The sequence below is a fragment of the Mirounga leonina genome, unplaced genomic scaffold, assembly GCF_011800145.1.
Source record: "Mirounga leonina isolate KUSES-001 unplaced genomic scaffold, KU_Mleo_1.0 Mir_127, whole genome shotgun sequence".
Classification (NCBI taxonomy): Eukaryota; Metazoa; Chordata; class Mammalia; order Carnivora; family Phocidae; genus Mirounga; species Mirounga leonina.
In genome coordinates, this window is record NW_023270316.1 from 65,968,050 (window position 1) to 65,992,702 (window position 24,653).

General features: G+C 42.0%; 1 protein-coding gene across 1 annotated transcript in view; it reads left to right on the plus strand.

The window, feature by feature from the left end:
• Positions 1-22,565, plus strand: part of DCLK1 (doublecortin like kinase 1) — a 345,007-nt gene extending 322,442 nt beyond the window's left edge. Inside the window, exon 17 of the mRNA XM_035003548.1 lies at positions 16,844-22,565. Within this exon, the coding sequence (XP_034859439.1) occupies positions 16,844-17,008 (165 nt within the window). The 3' untranslated portion in view covers positions 17,009-22,565. The remainder of the gene's footprint in view (positions 1-16,843) is intronic.
• Positions 22,566-24,653: the final 2,088 nt, after the last annotated feature.

The window sequence follows — 24,653 nt, forward strand, 5'->3', positions numbered from 1 at the left end:
ATGTTTCCATGGAAACTGTACGAACTAGCAATATACTTATAAATTGCAAAACGGACGGTGTAGGGCTGAGTTACGCATTGTGTGCTTATTGAATCTTCTTTATTCACTACAAACGTAAAAAACATTATCAACTTAACTCAGACTCAAAATAATTATTTGGAGAAATATCTGGAAAAGTGCCTTGTCCACTCTAAAGCACTATTCACATGTTAATTAGTATCACTAGTATTTCAAGCATGAAAGAGAGCACAACTGTAAATTTCAGGGGTTGTTTCAGGAGAATCTGGCCTGCCATGCATCCTCTCCAGAATGCTTTTCTCTCATAAATGTCCACACCCTCCATTAGAACCTGGGAGCGGTCACCAGTGGCAGGGAGGGGCTGGGGATTAGAAGTTGGCCAGTTTAGCTGCCTTCGTGAATAACTTTCAGAATAGCATTGGATAAGTCAATTTATGCTCCACAGCAGTTTTCCCATTCTTACAGGGCAAAGACTAAGTCTCAGGGGACCATCACAAGAGAAAGGAGCCCTGGCATTAAATAATACAGTTGACCCTTGAACAACGCGGGTTTGAACTGCATGGGTCCACTTAGACGTGGATTGTTTTTAAATAAATACAAGACTGTAAGAAACTGTAAGTTCTCTTATGATTTTCTTAATGACATGTTCTTTTCTCCAGCTTACTTAATTTATACAGTATGGAATACATATCCAAAATGTGTTAATCGACTGTTTATATTATCAGTAAGGCTTCCTCTGGTTAGCAGTAGGCTCTTAGTAGTTAAGTACTTTGGGGGGGGGGGTCAAAATTTATACATGGATTTCCGACTGTGCTGGGGGTCAGCATCCCTAACCCTCTCATTGTTCAAGAGTCAACTGTATTCCAATTCAAACTTAACTAAGGTTTATCTGCAAAAGAATGATATTCTGCTGTGAGGCAGAATATAAGCGGTAGGTAGGAGGAATAGTGTTCATAAATGGTGCATTCTGTCAACACCATTTGGCAATTTAATAATGCAATATAATTATTAATTCATCTACGTGAAAATTCCTATAATTAATATAATTTTGTAATGGCTTCTATTGATAGATACAGAAAAAAACTGCAGCACAAATTTCATTCAGACAATTTTTTTCCCACGGGCATGTATGCTCTCCCCAGAGGCTATAAAATAATGTATTTTATTTTAAACTGCCTCTATGGGACTGATTGTTTGAAAATTACATACACCCTTTAAAATGAAAAATTCTACTATAGAATGTAGTGTCCATCAGCTTGTATTTTCAGGAAATCAACAATTAAATCATTAGTCTTTAACTGTCACTTCTCCTTCCTTAGATAGAAATCTAACTACCCAGTGGAGATTGGCAATGCTTATAAAGGAATTTGGGGCACTTTTTTTTTTTTTTCCTAGAGTGACAAAGGAAAAAAAGCATACTGTCATAACAAACAGGATCTAGTCACAGATGTAATTTATGACGTGAGCGTAGTTTAGCATGCGCTCATGGTTCTGAACCTCAGTGTTTTTTTGTTCCTGTTGTCATTTTTTTCTTCTCTGCTTTCCACCCCCTCCATCATTAAGACCAAAGAAAGGACAAATGATAACTTTATATTAAGGTTGCAAGAGGTCCTCAAGTTGGCCAGGAGAGTAATTACCAGCTGGAGGCTTGCCGGGATCATCTGGCCCTTCTAAAAGGAGAAAGGGTGTTCTGACATTGAGGTCAGGCAACGTGATTAGGTGGAAACCCTTTGCTGTCCTTGTAACTGCTGCCTCTCAGAAAGACTCCTTTGTCCCTTTACTACCTTTCCCAGTAGTTGGGGGATTAACACACACACACACACACACACACACACAGCAGAACCGAGAAAGGGAAACAAAAGGTTATTAAAATGCAATTTATAGACATAAAATGGAATTAGAGATGACATTTTAACGGTGGACTTCTTGGGAGCTGAGGGAGGGAGGGAGGCATTATTAGATTTGCTCAGCTTGATGAAGAACCGATGACTAAGATGTCAGTTCCAATTTATTTTTCCTCATTTAATTCTGTTTATTATTTTAACCGATAATTTTCCTAATGCTTTAAAGTTCTTCTTTTGCATTTTGCTCATGCAAATGGAGCATTTCCGTCTAATTGAACGAATCCATACTAATCAGTGTGCAAATAATTGTGATTCTGGGAAGCTGAGTTGTACATGGAGTCCCACTAGCGCGTTTCCGTGTGTCCTGTTATGGGACACTTTGCCTGTAGATGGCAACAGAGGACTAGTTACTAAGTAGCCAACTGCTAACTGAAACAAAAACGCAAGACTTCATATGACTCCCGTTTAACCGCAATGGGACTTGGATTTTTTTTTTTTCCTAAATGAAACGAAATGCACTTTTTTTTTTTAGGATTAAAATCTCACATTGCTGTTCTGTGAACACTGGGATAGCCTAGTTTATAATCAGAACACCAATCCCCCCCCCCCCCCACCAGCAGTTTTTAGTTTGAACACCTGGTGCCCCAGCATGTTGTTGCAATGCCTTTGTGAATTCAGAAGTAGAAACTGTGAGCACGGCTCTGGTACCACACTTGAAAGCACTCATGAGCGTCTCTCTAAAGAAAAGCGTGCAAGTTGCATCCTCTCAGGGGACGGCATGGGGGTGTGGGCATACAGCATGATTACTGTTTTCCAATTGGGGGACTGAATCTTTCATTCCTAGGTAGCCAAAGGCTGACATCTTATTTCAGGATGAACAACTTTGAGAACTTACTCTGTCTTCTATTTATTGTACCTTTTGTTGATCATAAGCACTTAACTGTACATACGCATTTTTAACATACAGTGAAAATTCTTTTTCCTTTTCTTTTCTATATTTTCAGAGAGAAAACTTACTGTTTTATATTATATCTTTTTAGTTCTGAAATGTAATTAAGATTCACCTCTAAGAGTAGTTCTGCTTTTGAAGATTAACTCTTAAAGAAAGAAATCCAAACTGTTGTGACTTGTGAGGGTTCCTTTCATCTTTTATTTCATATGCATGAAGCCCTCAAATTTAAGCCTGATGGAGTAAGATGGGGAGGAGGGAGTCCAATCTGCTTTCTCTTAGGTGACTAAAACGGATTTCAGTACTTTATTTAATTGTAACGCATTTTCCATTCTATGGCATATGAAGAGGTGTTTATATCTTTTGAAATTGAGAGGACATTATTAAATGTGCATTCAAAATCTTGTCTGACAAATTAGATCTATTCTAACAAATTGGCCTCCGAGATATTCATGAGGGATTAGTGTCTTTTCTTGCCTTTTTATTTTCAATGTGCAGATTTAGGATATTAGCTAGTCACCCTGCAAAAGAGGCATGGTAACTATATCTCAATATATAGTCAATGAAGAACAGCTTGGTCTGGAGTCGTAATTCTCTAGCACAATGTCGATCCACTGAGTTGCCCCCATTTCTCTCTGCTCAGCTGGACCACGGGTTTACCATCAAGAGATCAGGGTCTTTGGACTACTACCAACAACCAGGAATGTATTGGATAAGGTATGAGATGGTGCAGCTCAACAGTCAGTGTTTCCATGGCAACGTGCTGGCAGTCTCCATTAACCAGTTCCTTCAGTGGATAAACATGCTTTTGATTTGTTATCCAGTCCATATGCTGCTTTATCAGTTTCATTTTAATCTTGATTGAGATGCCACACCCCCTCATTCCTTTTTTTCACCCATTATTCACACTGACATTTGCCAGCTTTCTTTCCATTGCACATGCTCAGTATCAATTTTCCTTACAGTTAAAAGGACAGTATATTTAGCGTTAATGCCAAAGCCTTTTCCTGATGTTGCTAATTAAAACAATGATTTCTGGTGCTCTTCTGTCCCGTAACAAATGGAAGAACAATAGTGCCTTAGTGTACGTTCTATAGAAGTATATACTGTCATTTTAAAGTCATCAAGCCCAACCTTGACCTTACTAGATGGATGAAACAATGCATTTACACGTTAGCAGTAGAAGCTCCTCCAAGTACAATGAGCTATAGAATGCATTGTGTGTGTTGGTAAGCTTGTGTTTTCAAATTCTCCACCTCTCTGTTTTGTTTTGTTTTCGTTTTATTGTTACCTCTCTCCCCCTGGAAATCCCTTTATGTACTAGCTATTGCATGAATCTATTTTTCAATATTTTGTAACTGTCAGATTACTTAGCTGGCTTATCTGCAGAAGCAAACGGGGCTGTGTATGGGAGGTATCGATTTTTTTTTTTTTTTAACTGGGTTAAGAATTCTATCCAATCATTTTCTATTCTAGTCAACTGCCCTGGCATTTCCTTCAAGGGGTATTGTTTGTGTCTCTTTCAGTTATCCACAGGCAGGATGGTTTTTGATGATTTGGAAAATTTACTCTGAGAAGTCCCAGGGAACTTTTCTCCTCCATCTTAGTGTTTCTGAAATGATCTCCCGGTAAAGCTCCACATCTTTGTGTTTGCTAAGGAAAGTTCAGTATTTGTTTCCCCCAAACGATGGAGCCCATCTGTAGTAATGTAGTGGCTACCTGATGTTTTTTTCATGGATTAGACTACTAAATTTTACAAAAAGAGAAATATGTATGTATGTGTGTTTATATATATGTGTGTATGTGTATACACATACACACACATACAATACATAATTTTAACCCCCAATAAATTATTCCTAATTTTTATTTCTACACTCAAAACAAAGGACTTAAGGAAGCAGTAAAGGGCACACTTTGACAAACTATCCAATATACTAAAATCATGATAATTTCCAAGTCTGTTTAAAGCAAGAAAACACCTAAACTTAAATGAAATGTTTTACGATCAGTTTTACACAGAAGCCTGATTCTGTCTTCTAGACTGAGAAGCATGCAGGAGTTGCAACACAATCTTCTTATTTACTTAAGTAAAATAACTTTATAGGTATAGCAAGAACTTTGTTTTATTTTTAACCTTTTGGGGGGATTAATCATGATTTGCCTTTATGCAGACTCTTCTTTTTGACGTTTTAATGTAGAATATGGTCCATTCGTCTTTTACTTTTTACTGAAAGATAATCTGCATTTAGAAGGGTACAGGTATCACGAATGCACGTTCCAGTGAATTCTCACAAACGGAACACACCCCTGTAAGCGGGACCCAGATCGGGCACAGAGCATTTCTAGCACCTCCAGAGATCCCCTCCCTCCACCCCCCACCTCAGGGCCCTTCCAGGAGGGTCATGTAGCCCCAAGGGTAAACACTGACCGGGACTCTATCCACATTAATTAGCTTTGCCTGGTTTTGTACTTTATATAAATCAAATCACACCATGCTCCGCCCTTTTTTTTTTTAAATTGTATGCCTCTTAACCTCAGGCATAGTAGAAAAATATATATGAGTAAAGTTGATCTACAATTAAAAGTATGCATCAAATATGTCTAATTACAGTTGTGCATGTTTGTATAACAAAAACGGCACATACAAATATATAATTTCAAAAAGAAAACTCTAGAAAATGACGTTGCTAAATTTGTGGGAGTAAGGGTGGGAGCAAAATGCCAAGTAAACACAATAATTAATAAACACAGCCAAGTAAAAAAAGGCTATTTGACTAAAATCCTAGTGATGGTTCCCATCAGCAGACAAAATGACACATCCCTGAATAATGGGCAGGAGCAGATGGGAGATAATCTCTTTTTTCTTCCACACATAAACTGCTCTGTTTTCCAGCTGGGGGCAGTAACAACAATGTTTATAGTTAATGCTGTAGTAAACAGCAAACCCAGTATGTAAAGTTAAATTGGAGAAACGATGCTAAAAACTCATCGGCATATATGCTTAATTAGGAAGTTTTATAATGCCATTTAGCCTCAGAACGAACACACTCTCCTCACTGATTGCAAATGCTTGCCTTTTATCTCCACGGAAGTGGGAGCATTTGTCTAACCACGGTGGCAGCCAACTTCCAACATAAACAATCATTACAGGCAAACATCCCCGCTCCCGATTGTCGTGTTTACAAGTGCTCATGGCTGTTTTCGCTACTCTGAGCAGAACACTTGGGAGTCGCCGGTTGCTTTTTGTAAAGCAGCTCACATCAGGGCATAGGGTGCCCAGAATTGTCATGTCCCTCTTAACAGGCTTTTTGGTGATGGTGGAGAAGTGGCGGGGGTCCATCTTCCTCTTTCTCCTTCGTTCTCTTGCCTCTTAACAGAGAGCTGCTTCCAAGCTGTAGCCAAGGGAGCAGCATCGTGCTTGGCCCGTTTTTCCAGGAGACCTTGCTCCTGTCACCTTGAGTCCAGAGGGGACCCTCCCCCAGGAGTGAGCCGCCTGGGCCATTCGGCTCCCTCATGGCCTTACTGCAAGCCACTGGAAAACATTTACATCTCATTACATTCCCCACCCCCCACCTGGTCCTGAAGATGCGTCCTGATCCAAAGGGGATGTGGTCACACATATTGTGTGCCTCTCTCAAGTGAAGCTGTCACTGGCAGGTGCTGTGGCCAACAGCACATGGAGAAGAACCCTGCATCTTTTGCAACGGCCAGAACGGGGTAACCCAATTAAATAAAACAAACATCACAACAAGACAGAAGCTAAAAATGCTAAGTACGATAAAACGCGGAGGTGAGCTAGGACAAAAGGGTGGTTGAGTTCCCAGGCATGACGTGACTCAAATGTGCATATTGGATTCAAGCACCGTCCTGAAACAGTGAGTAATGAGGCAGAGCGGTGGCAGCCCCACGCAGTCTTTGCAAGGCTATTAAATGCTGTCATGCTCGGCTGTTAAAAGGAATGGGGTCAGTTAAATGCATCTTGCTTGGTGTGGATCTGAAAGACGAGTTCCCACGAAAGCCAGGGAGGAACCCCAGCGTGGTGTCAGGAGGGCTCCTAGGCCAGCCTCAGCCCCAGCCAAACGCCCACGGCAAGTTGCATGCGTTGTGGGCTGTTTCACTGCACGTCGCCTTGGCCTTGCTTGGCCCTTGAGAAAGCGCTCCCCGATGAGAGAGCACTGCCAGAGGGACGAGCAGATGCCTCTGTTCCAGCAAGGATTAACCACCCTACTCCACGCTAGCCCCGAGACTCCCGCTGTAACAGAGAGTTTAACACGTAGAGGAGACAGAGATTTAAACTTCAAAACCCACCCAAACTGTGGTTACAGAGAAAAGGATCAGGCAAGTAGGAGGTCTGCATTTGCAGCCTTGATGTTAAAAAGTGAAGCCGCCAAGAGGCTCAAAAGATGGGTGATGCCTCGCACTGTCCTTCCACAAACGGTATTGAGAGGAGCACAGAGAGAGCGAGACATCTGTGTTCTTACCCCAAGTCAAACAGGTTGCTCACTGTTGGAGATTTTTTTTCTTTTCAGAGGCCTCTTAAGAGAGGATGCCAACCATATCTCTCTGTCTTTTTAAAAATATAACTTTCTTGTTACTGAAATGAGAAGTGGCCATGGCATTCCAAGACTTACTAATTGGCTGTAAACTGAAGCGAGATTTTATACTTCTCCTGACATCCTCAATGATTCGGTATCAATCGAAAGTTTGGTGGTATCCTATCCTATTTATTTTTGACCTTGCTTAGGAATCTCTTTTTTTCTTTTTGATTTAAAAAAAAAAAAATCTCCACTCATCTACATATTTATTCCTGCCATACTTTGACTCCAAACATTCCCCAGTGACGGTCATTGATATGCTATAGGTTTTATTAGGTGTAAACATGTAGGAAAGGAGAATCATGAAGAACTTAATCATGAGTATAGACACACTGTTATTTATTCAGAAAGAGTGCAAATGTCCATCTGCTGAAGTCAGACGATTCTCGGATTCATGTCAGCCACATGACACTTTCAGAAACCAAAAAGTCTTGAAAAGTGAGATGAAATGAACTTGGGCCAAGATTGGCAGCATGGCGCGAGGAGAGTTGGCCACTTTGCTGTCAGGAAGCCCGGGTTGGGGATCTAGCCCGTGGTGCTTCCCGCCGTGTGACCTCAGGCAAGTTACATGGTTTTCTCTGATTCTCCATTTCCCCATCTATACGCATGAGAAGAGTATGACCGACCTCCCAAAGCTGTGGTGAGGGTTAGAGCTGCCTATGCCAAAGTGCCTTCACCAACCCCACAGCCCAAAGGAGGAACTCAGAAAAGACGGCTTCCCTCACAGGGTCTCCCTCACTTCCCCGAGAAAACCATCCACTCCGCACAGCAGCCAGATTTTCCTGAGAAAACGGGTCTCCTCGCTACAGATCGAAGCATTTGTGATTAAACTTGAACTTTTTTGATGCTCTGATTGGGAGAAACTGCTAAGTAACTTACAGGATTCATGAGCATTTGTGGCATTAAATTTTACTTAAGGTAGTCTGTTGCCAAAAATCCTAGGAAGTGTAAGTTTTAAATGTTACCCTCTAGGGCAGAGATTGGCGAACTACAGTCAATGGGCCAAGTGGTGCCCGCTGCCTGTTTTCGTGAAGAAAATTTTATCGGGAAGCAGCCACACTCATTCATTTATAAATTGCCTATGGCTGTTTTTGTCAGAGAGTTGAGTAGTTGGGTCAAAGAATTGTTTGGCCTGCAAAGGCTAGAATATTAACTATTTGGCCTTCCCAGAAAAAAAAATTTTTTTTTTTAAAGATTTTATTTATTTATTTGGCAGAGAGAGACACAGCGAGAGAGGGAACACAAGCAGGGTGAGAGGCAGAGGGAGAAGTAAGCACCCCACTGAGCAGGGAGCCCGATGCGGGGCTCGATCCCAGGACCCTGGGATCATGACCTGAGCTAAAGGCAGTCGCTTAACCGACTGAGCCACCCAGGTGCCCCCCAGAAAAAATTTTTTGACTCCTATTCTAGGGGGAAAATGTTTCTAAATTAAACGCACCTTCTGGTGGGCTTGTTAAAATCTGTATCTCTACCATTTAGAATGCCTGGCACATAGGAGGCCCTCAATAAATATTTGTTAAATTAATGAATAAATGATTGAACTGTATAATCAAGGGACCATTAATATAGAGAAACCTTAATTTTGAGGATAAACATGTTTTTGAAGGATTTGGAGTAAATTCCAGTTTGGACAATCAAATTACATATGAGATGCTCTAGGATAGCATTCCATTTATAGCAACCTGAGAGTAAGTCTTTCAGTAAAGCTAAAAAGTTGTTTTTGTAAAAAAGGAATTACTCATGACTTATCTGCTTAGTAAATTCTAAATTTTTATAGATTTTCATCAGATTAACTATGGCTGTGGTTATGCTTTAGTTTACTAGAATGATGAAGGAAAACCAAGATGGCAGCTCAGTTTAGCTTCTGTGATGAGAAAATCAGGGTCTGTGGGGCAGAGGAAACATATGAATTTTGTCCTCTAGAAGCCTGAGCTCAGCAAGTGGCTATAATTTTAACCCTCTGGTGGGAGGCCATGGGAAACCCATTGTAGAGAACAAGGACAATTTGGGATTCCATTAAGAACAGAGCACCAGGAGGAGCCTATGTTTAAGATGGTGGAGAAGCATGGGGGTGGCTCTGCCCCCGGGAAGTAAGGAATAACATTTAAGAGAGTCACACCTAGAAAGTAGCTTAGAAGGCTACTAGGTTTCATTCCACAAGACATCCTTTTGCCATTTTAACAGTCTTCACTTCAGGGAAATACCATGTCATATATCCAGATACGGTGCAGTTCCTGGCGCGACCTCAAAAGGATATTAAAGCAAAACAAAACAGAATCATAACAAGCATGACAGTAAGCCAAATAAAATGAGGAGGGTGGATATCTCAATCGATTTGCCAGTTTAATTTTACTAGCAGGCAAAACATTTCCAGAGTGGCAAGGAAATCGTAACTCAGTCCCTACAGAGTGAGGGTGAGCAAGGGGAAGGGTTCCTGAGATTAATGCCCGAACAGCTGCATCCTCAGTTCAGTCTCCTTGGTGGTATGAATAATGGATGGGCTAAAAGGCAAAATGCACAATAATGTTCTTTTATTAATGAAATGAAGACGACTTGTGATGGCTAGCAATAAATTAAGAGCAGCAAAAACGGAAAATCAGGCAACGTTTGCCTCTGAAAAATGCAGTTACTTAAATGCAATAATTACTGCCACGACAGAAAACATTGCCTCACAACTTAAATGAGGTGCATCCCTTGCAAGTCCTGCACGTATATTGCAGAACAGAATGAGTTTTGATCCAGAGACTGCAAGGCCTATTGTTTGCTAAGAGAAAAACGTAACCCATTAGTGTAGATTGATGGTGATATTAAGCATATTCATAGTATTTCGTAGGTGAAAGTTTCCCTAGGGATCAAGCACTGTACCTCCCCTTTAGTCTATGGACTGGGGAACTGGGGCTCACTGTGCTTAAGAAACATGTCCAAGGACACATAATCAGCTGAGCTAGGACAAAAAGCTAATTCTCCTGACTTACCCCTACTGCTACTTCCAAGGGGATTAAGCTAAAGCCAACCAGACAAGACAAACATTGCAGACATGTGGGTGATGCAGACTGGCAGAAACAAAGCTAATGTTCTGGTTCGTATTCTTGATTCATTCCCGGCTTTCCTCCCGCATGCTTTGTTTTGCCTTCAACATCGCATAGATATGCTAGATGGCTATGTCCTCCATATTTATGCTGATTTCCGAATGTAATGTCAGAGATGAAGATTTAAAATATCTGAGCGCTCCGTGGAGGATAGTATCATTCCATTGTAATACAAGAGGCCACTGACCGAATTCATTAGATGTCTCTATTGTCGGAATGTATTTCCTCAGTATTAGGCAAGCGCTGTCTTTCATTCATGCGTTCCTGCTATCACGGCAGGCACCAAAACCTGATGGATAGTAATTTCTCTAAGATTTCTAACTACTGTGTGGGCAGCCACCTGAGTTGCCAAAGTCATCAGCATTATTTTCCCATTCCTCAGTTTTCACACTGGATCTAGCAAGCTCCTCAGGACACTGTGAGACCCAAGGGCTTACAGTCTGAGGTAGGGATATACAGTTTCTTCTGTGTAGGGCAGGTTTATATTAGTTTCTCCTCATCATTTTATTTGGTCAACTATTCGTACTGTTTACCAGGATCCCCCAGTGCACTATTGTTTAGCTGTAACTCAGTACACAGGATAGCCGTCATTACTGGGTACATATTTTAAGTAACTAGATTAGAGCTTCATATTCGGTTACTACTGGTCAACTCCAGAATCTCAAGAGATTTCTTGCTCACCTCTAACCTGTGGTAATTAGCACCAAAATGTGATAATGCAGGCTTCGGATTCTTTTGCGAGTTCTTAACGAAGTGACAACTTACTGAGGAAAACACTTGGGGATTCTGTTGCAAGTCCATTCATGTCATTTCTAACAAACCTACTGACCGTGAGCAAAATAACTAATAGAATAATAAATCTGTTAGGAAGTCTTAAGTCTTAATGGAACATCAAGGCTGTACCTGAGGACGACCTTCCCTTACAGAGATAGGCAGTAGGAAGAAGAGACCCTATTTTCTTGATACTGGGAATTTTGGTAATTGAAAAAGAGGAAAGCAGACTTTCAGAAATGTTTGAAAGGGCCCAGAATTTAAATTTGTAATGCAGCACTTCAGAGGAAAAATGGTGTTTGGAATGCCTTTTTTTTTTTTTTTTTGCGGGGGAGGGGGCATAAATTATCAGTGGGATTATATATATTTTTATAGCAATACCTTTTTAAAGTTATGGAAAAGCACATTGTTCTATTTCCTTGCTGAATTCATCTATCCTGAACTACAAATGCGCTCTACAGAATTCAAGTGTAAAATTGGAACTGTACATACTTTAGAGGCAAGTTCATTTTATAGCCACAATTAAAATTCTAAAAATATGATATATGACAGCTTACCGTGCTGAGAATTTCACAATAAATGGTTGAATAGATAAATATATGAGTATAAGAGAATATTAACTTTATGTGATGTAACCATTTGGTCACATACATCATATCCTTAAATATTGACTTGTGATACCTTTAAGTTCTTACTTTTTTTTGTATTATACAGTTGCTTTGGCTTCTGTTTTTTTGTTATTCAGAAAGTACATCTGAAAAAGTTTAATCGTGTATTAATTAAGAAATATTTAAAAAAAGAAATATTTAATATGTCTCTAGTATGTGTGCCACAGTCTGCTAGGCATTCTCTGGAAAATGCAAAGAAGTTTCAGATTCTACCATCGAGGAGCTTGCATAGTATTTGGGACATATGCACAGAAATATAATTAGGAGGCAATGTGCAAAAAGTGCCAAAAATTTGGTCAAGACAATACTTGCCTGAGAAATTTAGAAAGAGAAAATGTGATGCGGGAGGTGAAATTTGATCAAATCTTGGAACATAGATAAATTTGAGTGGACGGGAAGGAGGAGAAGTAATTTCAGATAGGTGAGCACCTTGAACCAAGATGTAGGGTGAGAAGGATTGAAGTGTACTCAGAGACACATCAGTTAGGACTTTTTTGATTGCAGGCGACAGACAGCCAAACCAAACTGGCTTAGGTAGTTAGGAAATTTATTATCTCATCTAATCTGGAAGGTTCCAAGGTTCGGTCTGGCTTCAGTGATGGATGGATTCAGCACTCAGTCATGTCCTGGTTTCTTTCCATCTCTCCACTCCGCCTCCCTATATTGGTTTTAGTCTGGAGCTTCACATGGTACCAGGATGTGGGAAGCAACGCCAAGCCTACCATCCTTCCAAAATGGGGATTCATTATAAAAGTGAAGTCCCAGTGAAAATCTCCTTGTGTCCTATTAACTGGGTTGGATGCCCATCCTGAACCAGTCGTGGGTACTGGGGAATGCAGTAAGCTTATGCTTGCTCCTGGGTCACAAACCCATCCCATCCTTGTCCCACCCTCAAAGATGAGACCATGGTCATCTTCACTGGAACCACACAGTGTAGGAATGGGGCATGTCCAAAAGGAAACTGAGGTATGGTTAACTGTAAACAGAATAAATGGATGCTATGTAAGAAAATCAAGTGTCTGCTAATGGAGCATAAGTCTGCAGGTCATTTTGAGTAATTACAGGATCAAGACCCTGGGAGTTTTTCCTGTAAGCACATTGTGAATGTTAGGACAAGGAATTGGGCTTTATGAGGAATTGTAAATAAATTGGACCTGGGGATAATTGACCTGTCAGGTACACAGCAGGATGGACTGGGGGTTGGGTGCTCAAGAGGGAAATAATGTGACCTCTGTGGTATTTCCCCATATTTAAAAAGCTGCCGTGTTTGCAGAGTATCTATTGTGTGCTGTGAACTATGGAGAACACAGAGAGGGTGCCCAAGACTTGATCTTGCCCTTCAAAGAGTCTACAGCGTGGCAGAGAAGACAGTGAATTGGGGGCAATTGTGGTGTAGGCAGGGTGCACAGGGATAGCAATACTAGGTTTCATGGAACACAGAGAAGGAGGACATTCTTTTTTTTTTTTTTTTAAAGATTTTTATTTATTTATTCATGAGAGACAGAGAGAGAGAGAGGCAGAGGGAGAAGCAGGCTCCCAAGGAGTAGAGAGCCCGATGCGGGACTCGATCCCAGGACCCTGGGTGGGATGCGGAACTCGATCCCAGGACCCTGGGACCCTGGGATCATGACCTGAGCCGAAGGCAGACGCTTAACCATCTGAGCCACCCAGGCGCCTGAAGGAGGACATTCTTAAAATGAACCACAGTCATGGAGCTGGAAGCAGAGTGAGCAGGAACCCAGGGAAGAGAGGCCTATAGACAGGGACGCCCTCTGGAGCATCTTTGCGAGCAAGTTGGTTGGGAGCCCCAATCATTAGTTGTATAGCCTTTGCGAATATTAGGAGGACATGGGTGGGTAGGAAACTGCCTCTCTGTCATCAGACCCAGGGCTCCCTTGGAGTTAACAGACCCAGAATGGGATTGTACACCCAGTGGACGCTGGCTTGCTGTCCCTGAAGGAGAGGGGTTCTCGGGCCATCAGCATGGGAAAGCCCTGGTCTTTGGGCGTTTGATGGTCAGTGTCTTCTCCCCAGCTCACTCTGGTTGGGAACAAAGGAGTGAGCTACCGGCATATGGTGACTCCATTTTATTCTATTTCGATAGACTTCAGAGTAAATGGGAAAAAATCTCTCAGGCCTTCTGCAGGAGGAGAACTGAATTCTCTTCCTGGTTAGCAATGCAATTCAGGCAAGTCTCTCCACGTGCCTGGGCCTCAGTTTCCCTGCTTGCAAAGGCAGAGCATTGGACAAAGAATGCTTTATAAATTCTCTTTCAATTCTAAGAGCCTATAAATCCAACAGAAACAACCTTCACACCCTCATTCCATGACATATGATCATGACATGATCTATTTCCAAAAATAACTGCTCTGAAGTTACTGGTTAGTAGCGCAACTGAAAGCAGGGAGCATTGGAGCCCCAAGATTCATCCACTGAGGCGGCGAACATTTAGAAAGCTGCTAACTAGAGAAAGGGGCAGGAGTGGTGAGAACTGACCGGTCAAAGGGGTCAGGGCAAGTGTTGTCCAGGCAGAGAGACAAGTAAGGGAGAGAATGTTGTTGCCCTTATAAGGATCTGGAGAAATGAAAGTGAAAATCAGGGGACTGGAACCATCCAAGCATGGGCTCAGCATTGAGTGCCACCAGCCCCCGCATAAAGTGTCCTGCAGTCTTTATGGAGAAATGGCCCATTTCAGGGGCTGCAGCCGAGAGCAGGACTTGCAGGGATTGAGTAGATTATGGGGAGACACAGTAAATATGGAGAAGGTGCCAACAAGAGGAAGGAGGGAGGGAGGGTGCTCTAAGTTCTGATGTGAGCTTTGTTTTGCATGTTTTCCTCTGACCTGCAGTTACTTAACTTTAAAACTGTCTCTTACATCCAGTTGTGAAGAGGGAAAAACAACAACAACAACAACGAACGCCTTCCATTTCTGAGCATCTCAGCCATTTAAAAAGCGTTTGCACGTCCATTTTTACCTACAGCAACTCTAGGACAGCGGGAAGGGATTATTCCTGTTCCTTATTTAACCGAGAACTGAGTAAATAGTTCCCACAGCCAGCGATGGACAGAGCAGAGTCACAATTCCTGACTACAATCCTGGTGTGCTTTTCTTCCCCACACCAGAAAGCCTCAGTCCACTACTCAGTATTTCTCCTATGCCAATGACTTTTTCTTTCTCAAGAAGGTAGAAATAGAAATATTTTTTATGACTAAGAGGAGAGTTTATATTACTCTTGGATTAACTACGGAATGGTTTTTATGTAAGTCAGACTAAATAGACGTCTGTTTTTTTTACAAACATTCAACTCTACACAAACAACATTTTCAGTTTGCCTTGAAAGCAAAATACCATGTGTCGTAACTTTACAATGTTTTAAATAAAGTTAGGAATTTGGGTTTATGATGCTGAAAATTTCATAAAATCGGAGGGTAAGAAGACCAGGAACTACATATATGTGTGTGTGTGTGTCCTTAAAAAATTCTGCAAGTAGAAGAATCAAACGTAGACATTTCAACAAACCCGTTATTGCATCATTGTATTAACAATCTAGTGAAACGAGAAGTGAATTATTGAAGTTTATCTTCCTCATTGATTTGTAACTCTGTTCTTCAGTATGTGGATGGTTTTTAAAGCAGAGCAGTTCACCCTAACAAAGCCATTTACTGTACTGCTTCTATACTTGCAGTCTTTTTCTCTTTATTACTTCATTTTGGAACTTTGATTGCCCTATTTTAGATCTAAGATTGCTCTAAAGCTATACTGCAATTGTATGAGGGGTTTAGTTTTCACTTTGTTCTCAGAACCAGGCTGGCTATAAATTTATCTCTGTTCTTTGAAGAAGCTAACAGTAAATTTTCAAGAGGAAAAATGGTGGTATATATCCCTACAGAGGAAAAGTAATCTCTTAAAAGCAGAATAACCTCCAGGCTACATCCTTTTAAAGAGGGACTTTCAAACAAGGACGCCTTCAACTTTTATATGTGTTCTATATTTTTCTTTAGGCTTTGTACCTACTCTTCTCTCTGTGTAAGGTTTCTCCGTAATGACCCCGTTCCTCCCCACACCCATTAAATCTGTAATGAAGTCATGCCGTTCCCGATTCTGATGTCATAATAACTTCCAGAGCCACGGCTGGGTAGCACATCCTGAGATCATCTGAGGTTTCATCAGGAAAATGAGGCGGAGAGATCCCGGAGTTGGAATACCTACAAAATTGAATCTCTGTTTCAAAAATTACCACATACGACAGTGAAAATGAACTTTGTAAAGTTAAATCCAGGGGAGGGTTTCCATTTGGTTTAATTGCATTCAAAGCAGTTTCCAGTTTCAGGACATTGGTTTCATTAAAGCTAAACCAGTCCTTCCCAGAGATTCAGGCACACTCCCTCATCAACAGATAATAAGATAATTTCGCATGAGGAGGTGCTAACATAACAGGATGAGCTTGTGGCTCTGTTTCCATGCCTGACAACTTCATCACCTTTCATCTTTATTATCCAGCCGCTGAATGGTGATGAATGAGGCACGCCTGGCGTCCTCACGTGTCACACACACGGGCCCAGGGCTCCCATTTACCAGGGGCTCTCTAGCTCGCCTGGGAGCGACCAAGGGGAATAGATGTGGAGCTTGGGGAAGGCCGGGGAGGGGGCTGGGGAGAGGTTGAACCCAGGACATCATCCATCCTGCCTGTGCCTCCTGAGGTCATGACCAGGTGCTCTTAAGAGCTGCTCTGGGAGGGAGCAGAGAGCTCCCCCAACTGTGGTGACTGTTGTCAACATAAGTGAGCCATCATGGACAGTGAAGTTGGCCAGTCTATTCCTCGGACCTCAGAAGGTTCCTGAGCATGAGTCTTTCACCATTTCCTTCAGCCTAATTGTCCTCTTTCTCATTTTATGCCCCTGCTAGACCACCGCTCTTGATAAGGAGAGGCAGGTTTTCCGACGAAGACGCAACCAGGATGTGAGAAGCCGGTACAAAGCCCAGCCAGCGCCACCTGAACTCAACTCGGAATCGGAAGACTACTCCCCAAGCTCATCCGAGACTGTTCGCTCCCCAAACTCGCCCTTTTAATAAGACCCTTTTACTCGAAGTCCTAGCTTAACCCTTTGAGACTCTGAGATTTTTTTTCCAAATTTATGTAAAACAGTTTCATCTGATCTATCTGGCACTCAATGCTTGAATGGCAGAACAGAAAGTGTGTTTTCTGGTATCTTTGTAGCGATTTCTCTTTGCTGAATGAGATGACCACATGTTGTTTGCGAATATGGCAACTTGCTGCTAATAGGGTCCTCAAAGGGTTAAGGCTAATTTGCAACTTTTTTAAACATAGAAGCAATGAATGTGTTCATCAGTCAAACTAGGATCTGCAGTATTGTAAGATAGCGCGTTAACCCTCTGAGTGCATAGGATTTTATGGAGAACCCCTGGGGAATTTTTCAGGCCTTTGGATGTATACACACACGTTTCTTGATTTTGCTGCAGATCAAGGGATGTTATTAGATGCTGAGATGTCCAGACAAGAAGGACATCTAGAACGATATCTTGCTTGTCATTTTTTTGTGGGTTTAGAAAATAGCAGGCTTATAACTTAGACATAAGACCTCTCTTTCTTCTTCACAATCCCATTTTGAGAGGGACTTTTCTCACTAGAGGTATGACTGTCCGCGGCCTCGAGTCCTGCATCCCGAGTGGAGGCGATTGGGTCTGTGGCAAACAGCCTGACCCAGGAAAGACCTGGCGCCCCCTCCCGCACATCGCCTTCCCGTGAAGATGGGCTGGTGACGCCCCAGAAATGCTGCTTCCACATCAGCTGCTGCTAGTGACAGCCCAGACCCTCGGAAGTCACCATACCTTGTCTTGTGCGTGGTGAGTGAGGGTCTGCCTGCTCAGTATGAGACATCTGTAGGGAAAAAAAAAAAAAAAAACAAGACACAACTGGTGGAAAAGAGCAATAAATTGCCAGGTGCTCTATAGGGCTGGGATTTCAAACAGAAAGAGGAAACAAGATCCTGTTCTTTTTCTCACCCGCTTTTCGTGCGCTGCAGTCTTCAGTGTGAAATCCATATAGCGTACGAAATCCGGACAGAGGAGTGCTGGGGCCCAGGGGCCTAGAGGCAAGTGCTTTGCAAGGTGGCTGAGGAGAAAGCGCAAGGGAAGGCACACTCCAGAATGTTCTAAAGATGGGTTTTGAGAAAATAAACCATTGGTAAGAGAATTCCATGTGCACCTTTAGGTTACCTATGTACAGTCTCCCAGGAAGAGCGGGATGGAAGACCTAGAAGATATCCCTGAGAATAAAACTTCCATTCCCTAAGATGACCTTTTGATACCCCTGTCTAGCTGGCCAGAGAGACATGTTGTTTTTCTCCCTTTGGGCCAAGTCCTGTCTGAGACCTTTGTTTTCACTCCTGTAACCAAACCTTTCTGCCTAGCCCTGTACCCCCCGTGAGTTTCTTCTAGAATGTGTCCCGTTTCAGAACGGGGGGGGGGGGGGCTGCGGCCTTGTCACTGCAGTGCTTAGAGAAGAGGCTGGTCATGGCATCTTGGAGGCAGGGGTCCGACTCAAATGTCCTGCTAAGGTTTGCTCAGCTCTCTGATCCAGGAGACAACCAGTGAGTGATGTCTCGTGAAATTTGCAACCGGATGGCCAAACAGCACTTGCTGTCTCTGTTTTGAATATACTTCGGTATCTGAAAGTCTTGAAATTTGTATAGTCAGTTCTTTATTTTCAGATACACGTTGGTCTTCAGTCGCTGCTTTTCACTCTTCAACTCATCAACTATGGTCTCTATTAATATACATTTAAAAAATCCCAACATCTCGTGGCTTTCGCAGCAGAGTTTCCCCAGTTTTTTTGCTCTTCTGCATTTTGGTTTATGTCTTTGGTCTGCGTTGTCCTGACATGTAAACAGTAGATCATGTATTGAGAGCTCCCCCCACCCTTTTAGAGAGTTCTGCAATGATAGCACACAACATCACAAAGTGGCACAAATCAGTTGGTTTTTTGGGGGGGTGGGGGAGGGCAGAACACCAGGAAGGGTGTTGGTGTGTAGGTAGATTCCATATTAGTGAAATACCTTGAACCGGTCAGAAATTACTGCTTTCTCTAGAACTATAAAGCAAAGCACTATTCTAAGACTAAGAAGTAGCTCTGTAGCTTGGCCTCAACTTTAAATGTGTGAATATGAAGAATCCTATGGGCAGAGACCTACCTGCAGTAGATTGTCACTTTCGTTTCTTTTCTCCGAATTACTGTCTTTCCCGTGGGCATTACATACATTGCTACAGCATCTATGTCCCAAACTTCCAGTGCATGGCTCAGGCCTTTTTCCATCCAAGTCTAGGGGGACCGTGGACCCTGTAAAGCTGGGGAGTGTTTCCCAGCACACTGCAGAGGGGCATTTAGCATGGGGATCCCAGCGTATCGCTGTAGAATTTGAGTGATCTGTGCTGAATAAACAGTGGAATGTGACCTGTCAAGTAGAAATATTGAGTAATCAGATGGAATGCATTCTTCAGCATTAAGCTATTGAGATTCTGAATGTCAGAGATGTACTCAGAGGGTTAACAGACAAGCACAAGGCATGTGATTACATTGGTGTATCCGGACTGCTTTGCTTTTAGCCAGTGCTTTCTAATTTTTTTTCACAACATTCTTGGGATAGTTCAAGTTTGAAATAATTAAGTGGTGGTGTTCTTTAAGGAATTTCTATAACCAAATCGATCTTATTTTTTATTTCACTTTATCATAGAATAAATATGTACCATTATGGCAGTGTATCTCTGTAATTATCGATCTCATCATTGCCACAGTGTTGCCATATTTTTTTTTTCTAAGTATTTAATATAGCTCTTATGGTGGTGGCCTGGTGATGGGGACTGTCTTTCCTTTATTGATACATGACCAACCAGATGGTATTTTCAAGGGAATTTTTAGATTCATCCTTTCAGTTGGGTAGTAGACTGACTAAAGAAGAACTCCTTCATGACTTGCATCGTGTAAATCATCTCTGTAGATGAGAACTGTTCTTATTGATGAACACTTTTTTTTCTCGACATTGTAGCAGAAATCATTTTCTTTGTCATAATCAATGAATATGTGATTTGCTCCACATCATTAGAAGGAAAAGTAAGATTTCAGTCACTGAAAATGTTTTTACCGTAGCCCTCATCTAACTTACACGTGGTGCATATTAACATAAGCAGAGAAAACAAAATACAAATAAACTGCTAAAAACACTTGGTGTTTTGTATTCAGTGAGCCCTTCCTGCAATGCTCAGCACCCCCTTGGGTGGTGGTTAACAGGCCCGTCAGATATTGTTGAAAGAAAGCAATATATCCATGAATGAAGGCTAAAATTGCAATCCTTTACCCTTTGAGGCACATTTCAGTTGGAAAAAAGAAAAGAAAAGAAAAGAAAAATTGGTTTAGCTTAGAGGGTCACGGAGCTACCGTATGACCAAAGCTCGAGCACATTAAATCACGGTTGTTTGCTGGCCAACGGCGCCCATTAGACAACTGTGTACCCCGCGCTGAAGTGCAATTGTGCTTGAGGGACAGCTTCCCTAATATTATTGTGTTGCCTGCTAGCCCTTCTCAGGGTAAGGATCTGTCAGCATTTCCATGATAAACTTCTGTTTTCAAAGGTTTTTAATTTGACCATAAAAAGGTGCCCCGGGCTGAAGTTTGCTATATAGGGCCTGTACCAAAGAGGGTGAAGGGTCACTGCCTTCTCTTTTCTGCCCAATTCTCCCTAGAAAAGGGCAGCAACCACAACAAATTTGGTATGTCCCCTTCTTCACTGTAATTGCGGAATTGTGGAAAGCACCAAGATCCAAGATGGTAGTTTCAATGTAATGATTCATGTGGATGTGGGTTTAAAACAACATGAATGAGTCACCTGGCATATACTGTAGATAACATATCTTTTCTATAATTTGTAAATCATTAATTTTTTAAACTGCTACATGATTTTTTTTTTTTTTTTTGGTCCAAAGATCTTCAAGAAACTTGAAGTTGGTCAGTTCAAAGGTTAGCCTTTCCTGCGTGTTGTCTGCCATTTCCATTAGGAGTTTGGGGAAAATCCTTTCAGACCGACCCTTACTTTGCATGTAGTGATAGAGGGTCAGACAAACGCTTCTTTTGGAGATATGGATTTCTTTATTAAATCATCAGGTTTCAGGAAGCCATTCTTGTCTGTTGGGAAAAAAACAGTGATTAAAAGCACTTCCAAAAGTAACATTTTGTCAATTCAGATGTGAAAAGAGCATAAATGAACACATTCTACACTTTTTTTGTTGTTTAAAGGCAAATAAATCAACAAAACTTGAAGACACTAAACATTTGATTACTGCAAATGTGCTTTAAAATTGGCTCAATGGTGCTTATACATAAAACAGTAACAAATGGGGTTCCTAGGACTGTCAGAAGGAATTTTTAATTTGTATGTAATTACATACTTGAGGAGGAGGTGCTTTTAAGCCAGTCTTTTATTTTTTATTCATCTCAAATATGCAACCATTCATCCAGTAACATTAAGGGTCCTAAACTGGTGGGAAACAGGAAATTCAATGTAGAGGCTTAGAATGCCTCTGGCTAGGGTGAGTTTGGGTTTTGTTGTGGTTGTTGTTGATGACCGAACTTCTAAACGGCAGGTGTTTTGATCATGAGGTTTGCAGTATCTTGCCCTTGGAGACAAGTGAGAAACCTAGTTTCATTCTTTTCCCCCAAAGGAAGGGCGATCTCTGTAATTAAACCCTACCTGTAAATTTCCTCAACATTCTTTTTTGGTCAACCGAAATGAGACCCTTAATGTTGCTTTAATGTAAAATTGTATATTTTTGTCTGTGATATACTTTATTAATTTAAAGTAAATAATAGTTCTAAAAGCCTTCACTGTTGGTATTAAGAGAAAGTAGGATTTTAAAAGTGATGATAAAGATGCTATAATGTCAATTCATTCCAGTCCAATCGAATGTGGTAAGAAAAAGACCTTGAGTAGTTCTCTAGGGACAATTTCTCACTTGCCATTGACATTAATCTTCGATGTATGCTCAGAAAAAATAAAAAGAAATTGAAGCTGGTCCAAGGTTAGAGTCATATCCTCGATAACTATTTTTTTAAAATTTTATTAGGAAATTAATAATAGCCTTTTTCATTCTGGCTGAAAGAAAATTATTAAAGGATTAGTTGAGTGTGAAATTAAATAGTATTTTGCTCATGCATACTAAAAAGGCGGGTTAGGTACTTGATGTGTTTAAACAAGTTTCTGAAAGGTTTCAATTCGGTGCAAGAAAAAAAAATTCAATGTTTCCTTTGAAAATACTGAATTTATCAATGGCTGCGTGGGGCAGATGGCATAGGTTAATCTTTGATTTTCAGAATCTTAATGAAATAACTTTCAAACGATTTGTATCCATGATTAAAGCTGGAATGAGATCCAATTTTTCCCCTAATCTCTCAGTTTAAGCTAATAAATGTAGGTTAATGTGGAATGAAATCATCTGTGATATATTATGTTTATTTATCAACTGAGCTTTTTTGATGTTGCCTGTTTTTATGTAAAACATGTTCTTAAAATTAATAAAATAATAGTACTTGGTGTATGAACTACTATGTAATACCCTAGCTGCAGCGTCCCCTCCTCGGTTCCCTTTGCCGTGATGGAATAAAATTTCATTTTAGTTCAATTCATAATTGACACATTCAGTCCACGAAGGAATAACCCAGCTGTGTTCTTGCGGGGGAGTTCTCTCCATACAAAGCTTTAAAAATTAGTCATGCGGTCAGCGTGTCGCTTTCCCACATGTCCCCCACAGCAGAGTGTATATTTCATGGGCATAATTCAAAAACAACTATTTCAAAAATGTCCCTTTTCATATATTACCTTCCTGCCTGGGCCAGCGACTTGGATACCAACACAAAGAAATCAAACACCACTCAGCCCTATTTTATCCTTCAGCCCAAGTGCACAAGCTCTCCAGAGAAGCGTGTTGTGTTATCCACTAACCTGTAATTAGATGCCATTTTGATAGCAATTCCCCATTAGGCATTCCACGTGCAATATTGACCTTCGAGAAGATGGCCAAACTGCGCAATGGAATCAAGTCCCTTCCTGTGTTAGGTTGTCACTGCTAGGAGATTGAAAAGGTGGCCTGCCACAGTACCTGCGGGTCCCCTGGTGTCCTGTGAAGGCGCCGAGCCCCTGTGACCTCAGCGGTCACTTTCCGAGCCGTGCGCGGGCTGCCCCGGTGCCTACTGTTTTCCCTTTTGCTCCTCTGCAGTGAAATCGCTGGGTCCTTTCTGGGCTCTTCGGACCCTGCAGCGAACAACAGCTGAAGCGGTTGCTTCCTCAGGACCATTACCTTGTTTTAGGAGCCCGCCAAAAACCTGCTCTCCGAAAAATGGGGCCCCGATGCAGAAGCTTCCCACAGCAGCGACTTCGGGACCGGAGATGATAAAGCTGCCACAGGAGGAAACTGGGAAAGAAAGGCCGCCCACGACCCCACCTCCATGAGGGACTGGTAGTTGGGGAGGTGGGGCTTCTGTTCAGATAAGGAGGTTTATGCAAATGGAGATAAAGGGGTAACAAGAAACAGGGAACGAAGCCTCCTGGGACATGTCTCCTAACATCTCCTTACACAGAAGGAAAGCTTTGCTGTATCTGAGAAGGTCGCCCATTCCCCCAGCTCCCCAGCTCCGGGAGGAGCCCTGAGGGAAGACGAGGAACCCCACCCAGCCAGCCGGACCAGCCAAATCCGCGCTGGCCGTCAGCGCTGTGACAGATGTCCCTGTCAGCTTGCCTGCACATCCAAATCATTCATTCAAATGTGTCTTGCGTAAGTGCCAACGACATGGAAGGCCCTTCGTTTGGGCTTAGGAAAGAAAAGGGAAACTCGGCTGTCCGTTTTTATTTTTACTCCGATCAGAAGACTTTTAAAGGCGAGAAAATATCTCTAGCTGGAAGGGTGGCCATTTATCCTGAGGCTCCTGGTCCAGAGGTCGGATAAGGTAGACGGACACACCCACCCACGTCCAGTGAGACCTTGTGTTCATGGCAACTTGGATTTTCTCACTTGAAGATGTGTATTTACCATCTGCCCGTTCGGTGGTGCACGCACCCTGTGGTACTCTTGGCTTTGCTCCTGGCCTCTGAGGTAGAAGGCCTCCCAGAGTCCTCTCTGCCATCTGTAATTAGCATGCGATTTTAAACCCCGTCCTAGACTAATACTGAACTGTGTCCATTTATGCGACAAGCATTGTCAAGGACTGACTGAGAGTGATATGTTGTGGGGGCTAAGACGAGTAAGTCACAATTCCTGTTCTTAAGACTCTCGGATCTAGTGTGAAATCTTCTACTTTGGATGTCCATGGATTGAGGAGACTGATTTATCACTCCCAGATGGTGGAATGCCAGTTTGTCAGGGGGTGCAGCATCCCTACTGGCCCGCGACTGGCCCTCTCAGCATGTGTAGACTGTGGCTGTCTGCAAGGCAACCGACAGTCACATGCAAATACATTCGTGACCCGCTCGATTACAACGATTCATATGTCACCCTTAGAAAACCTCTAGAAGGAGGGGAAAAAAAGGAAGTGGGGGGAGAGAAGAGAGGGAATGAGGGAGGGAAGGAAGGAAGACATGAAGGCCACTGAGATCAAAGGTGCCTCAGTCTTATGACCTGGTGTCTTATCTGGAGAGTTTAAAAGGAAAGAAAA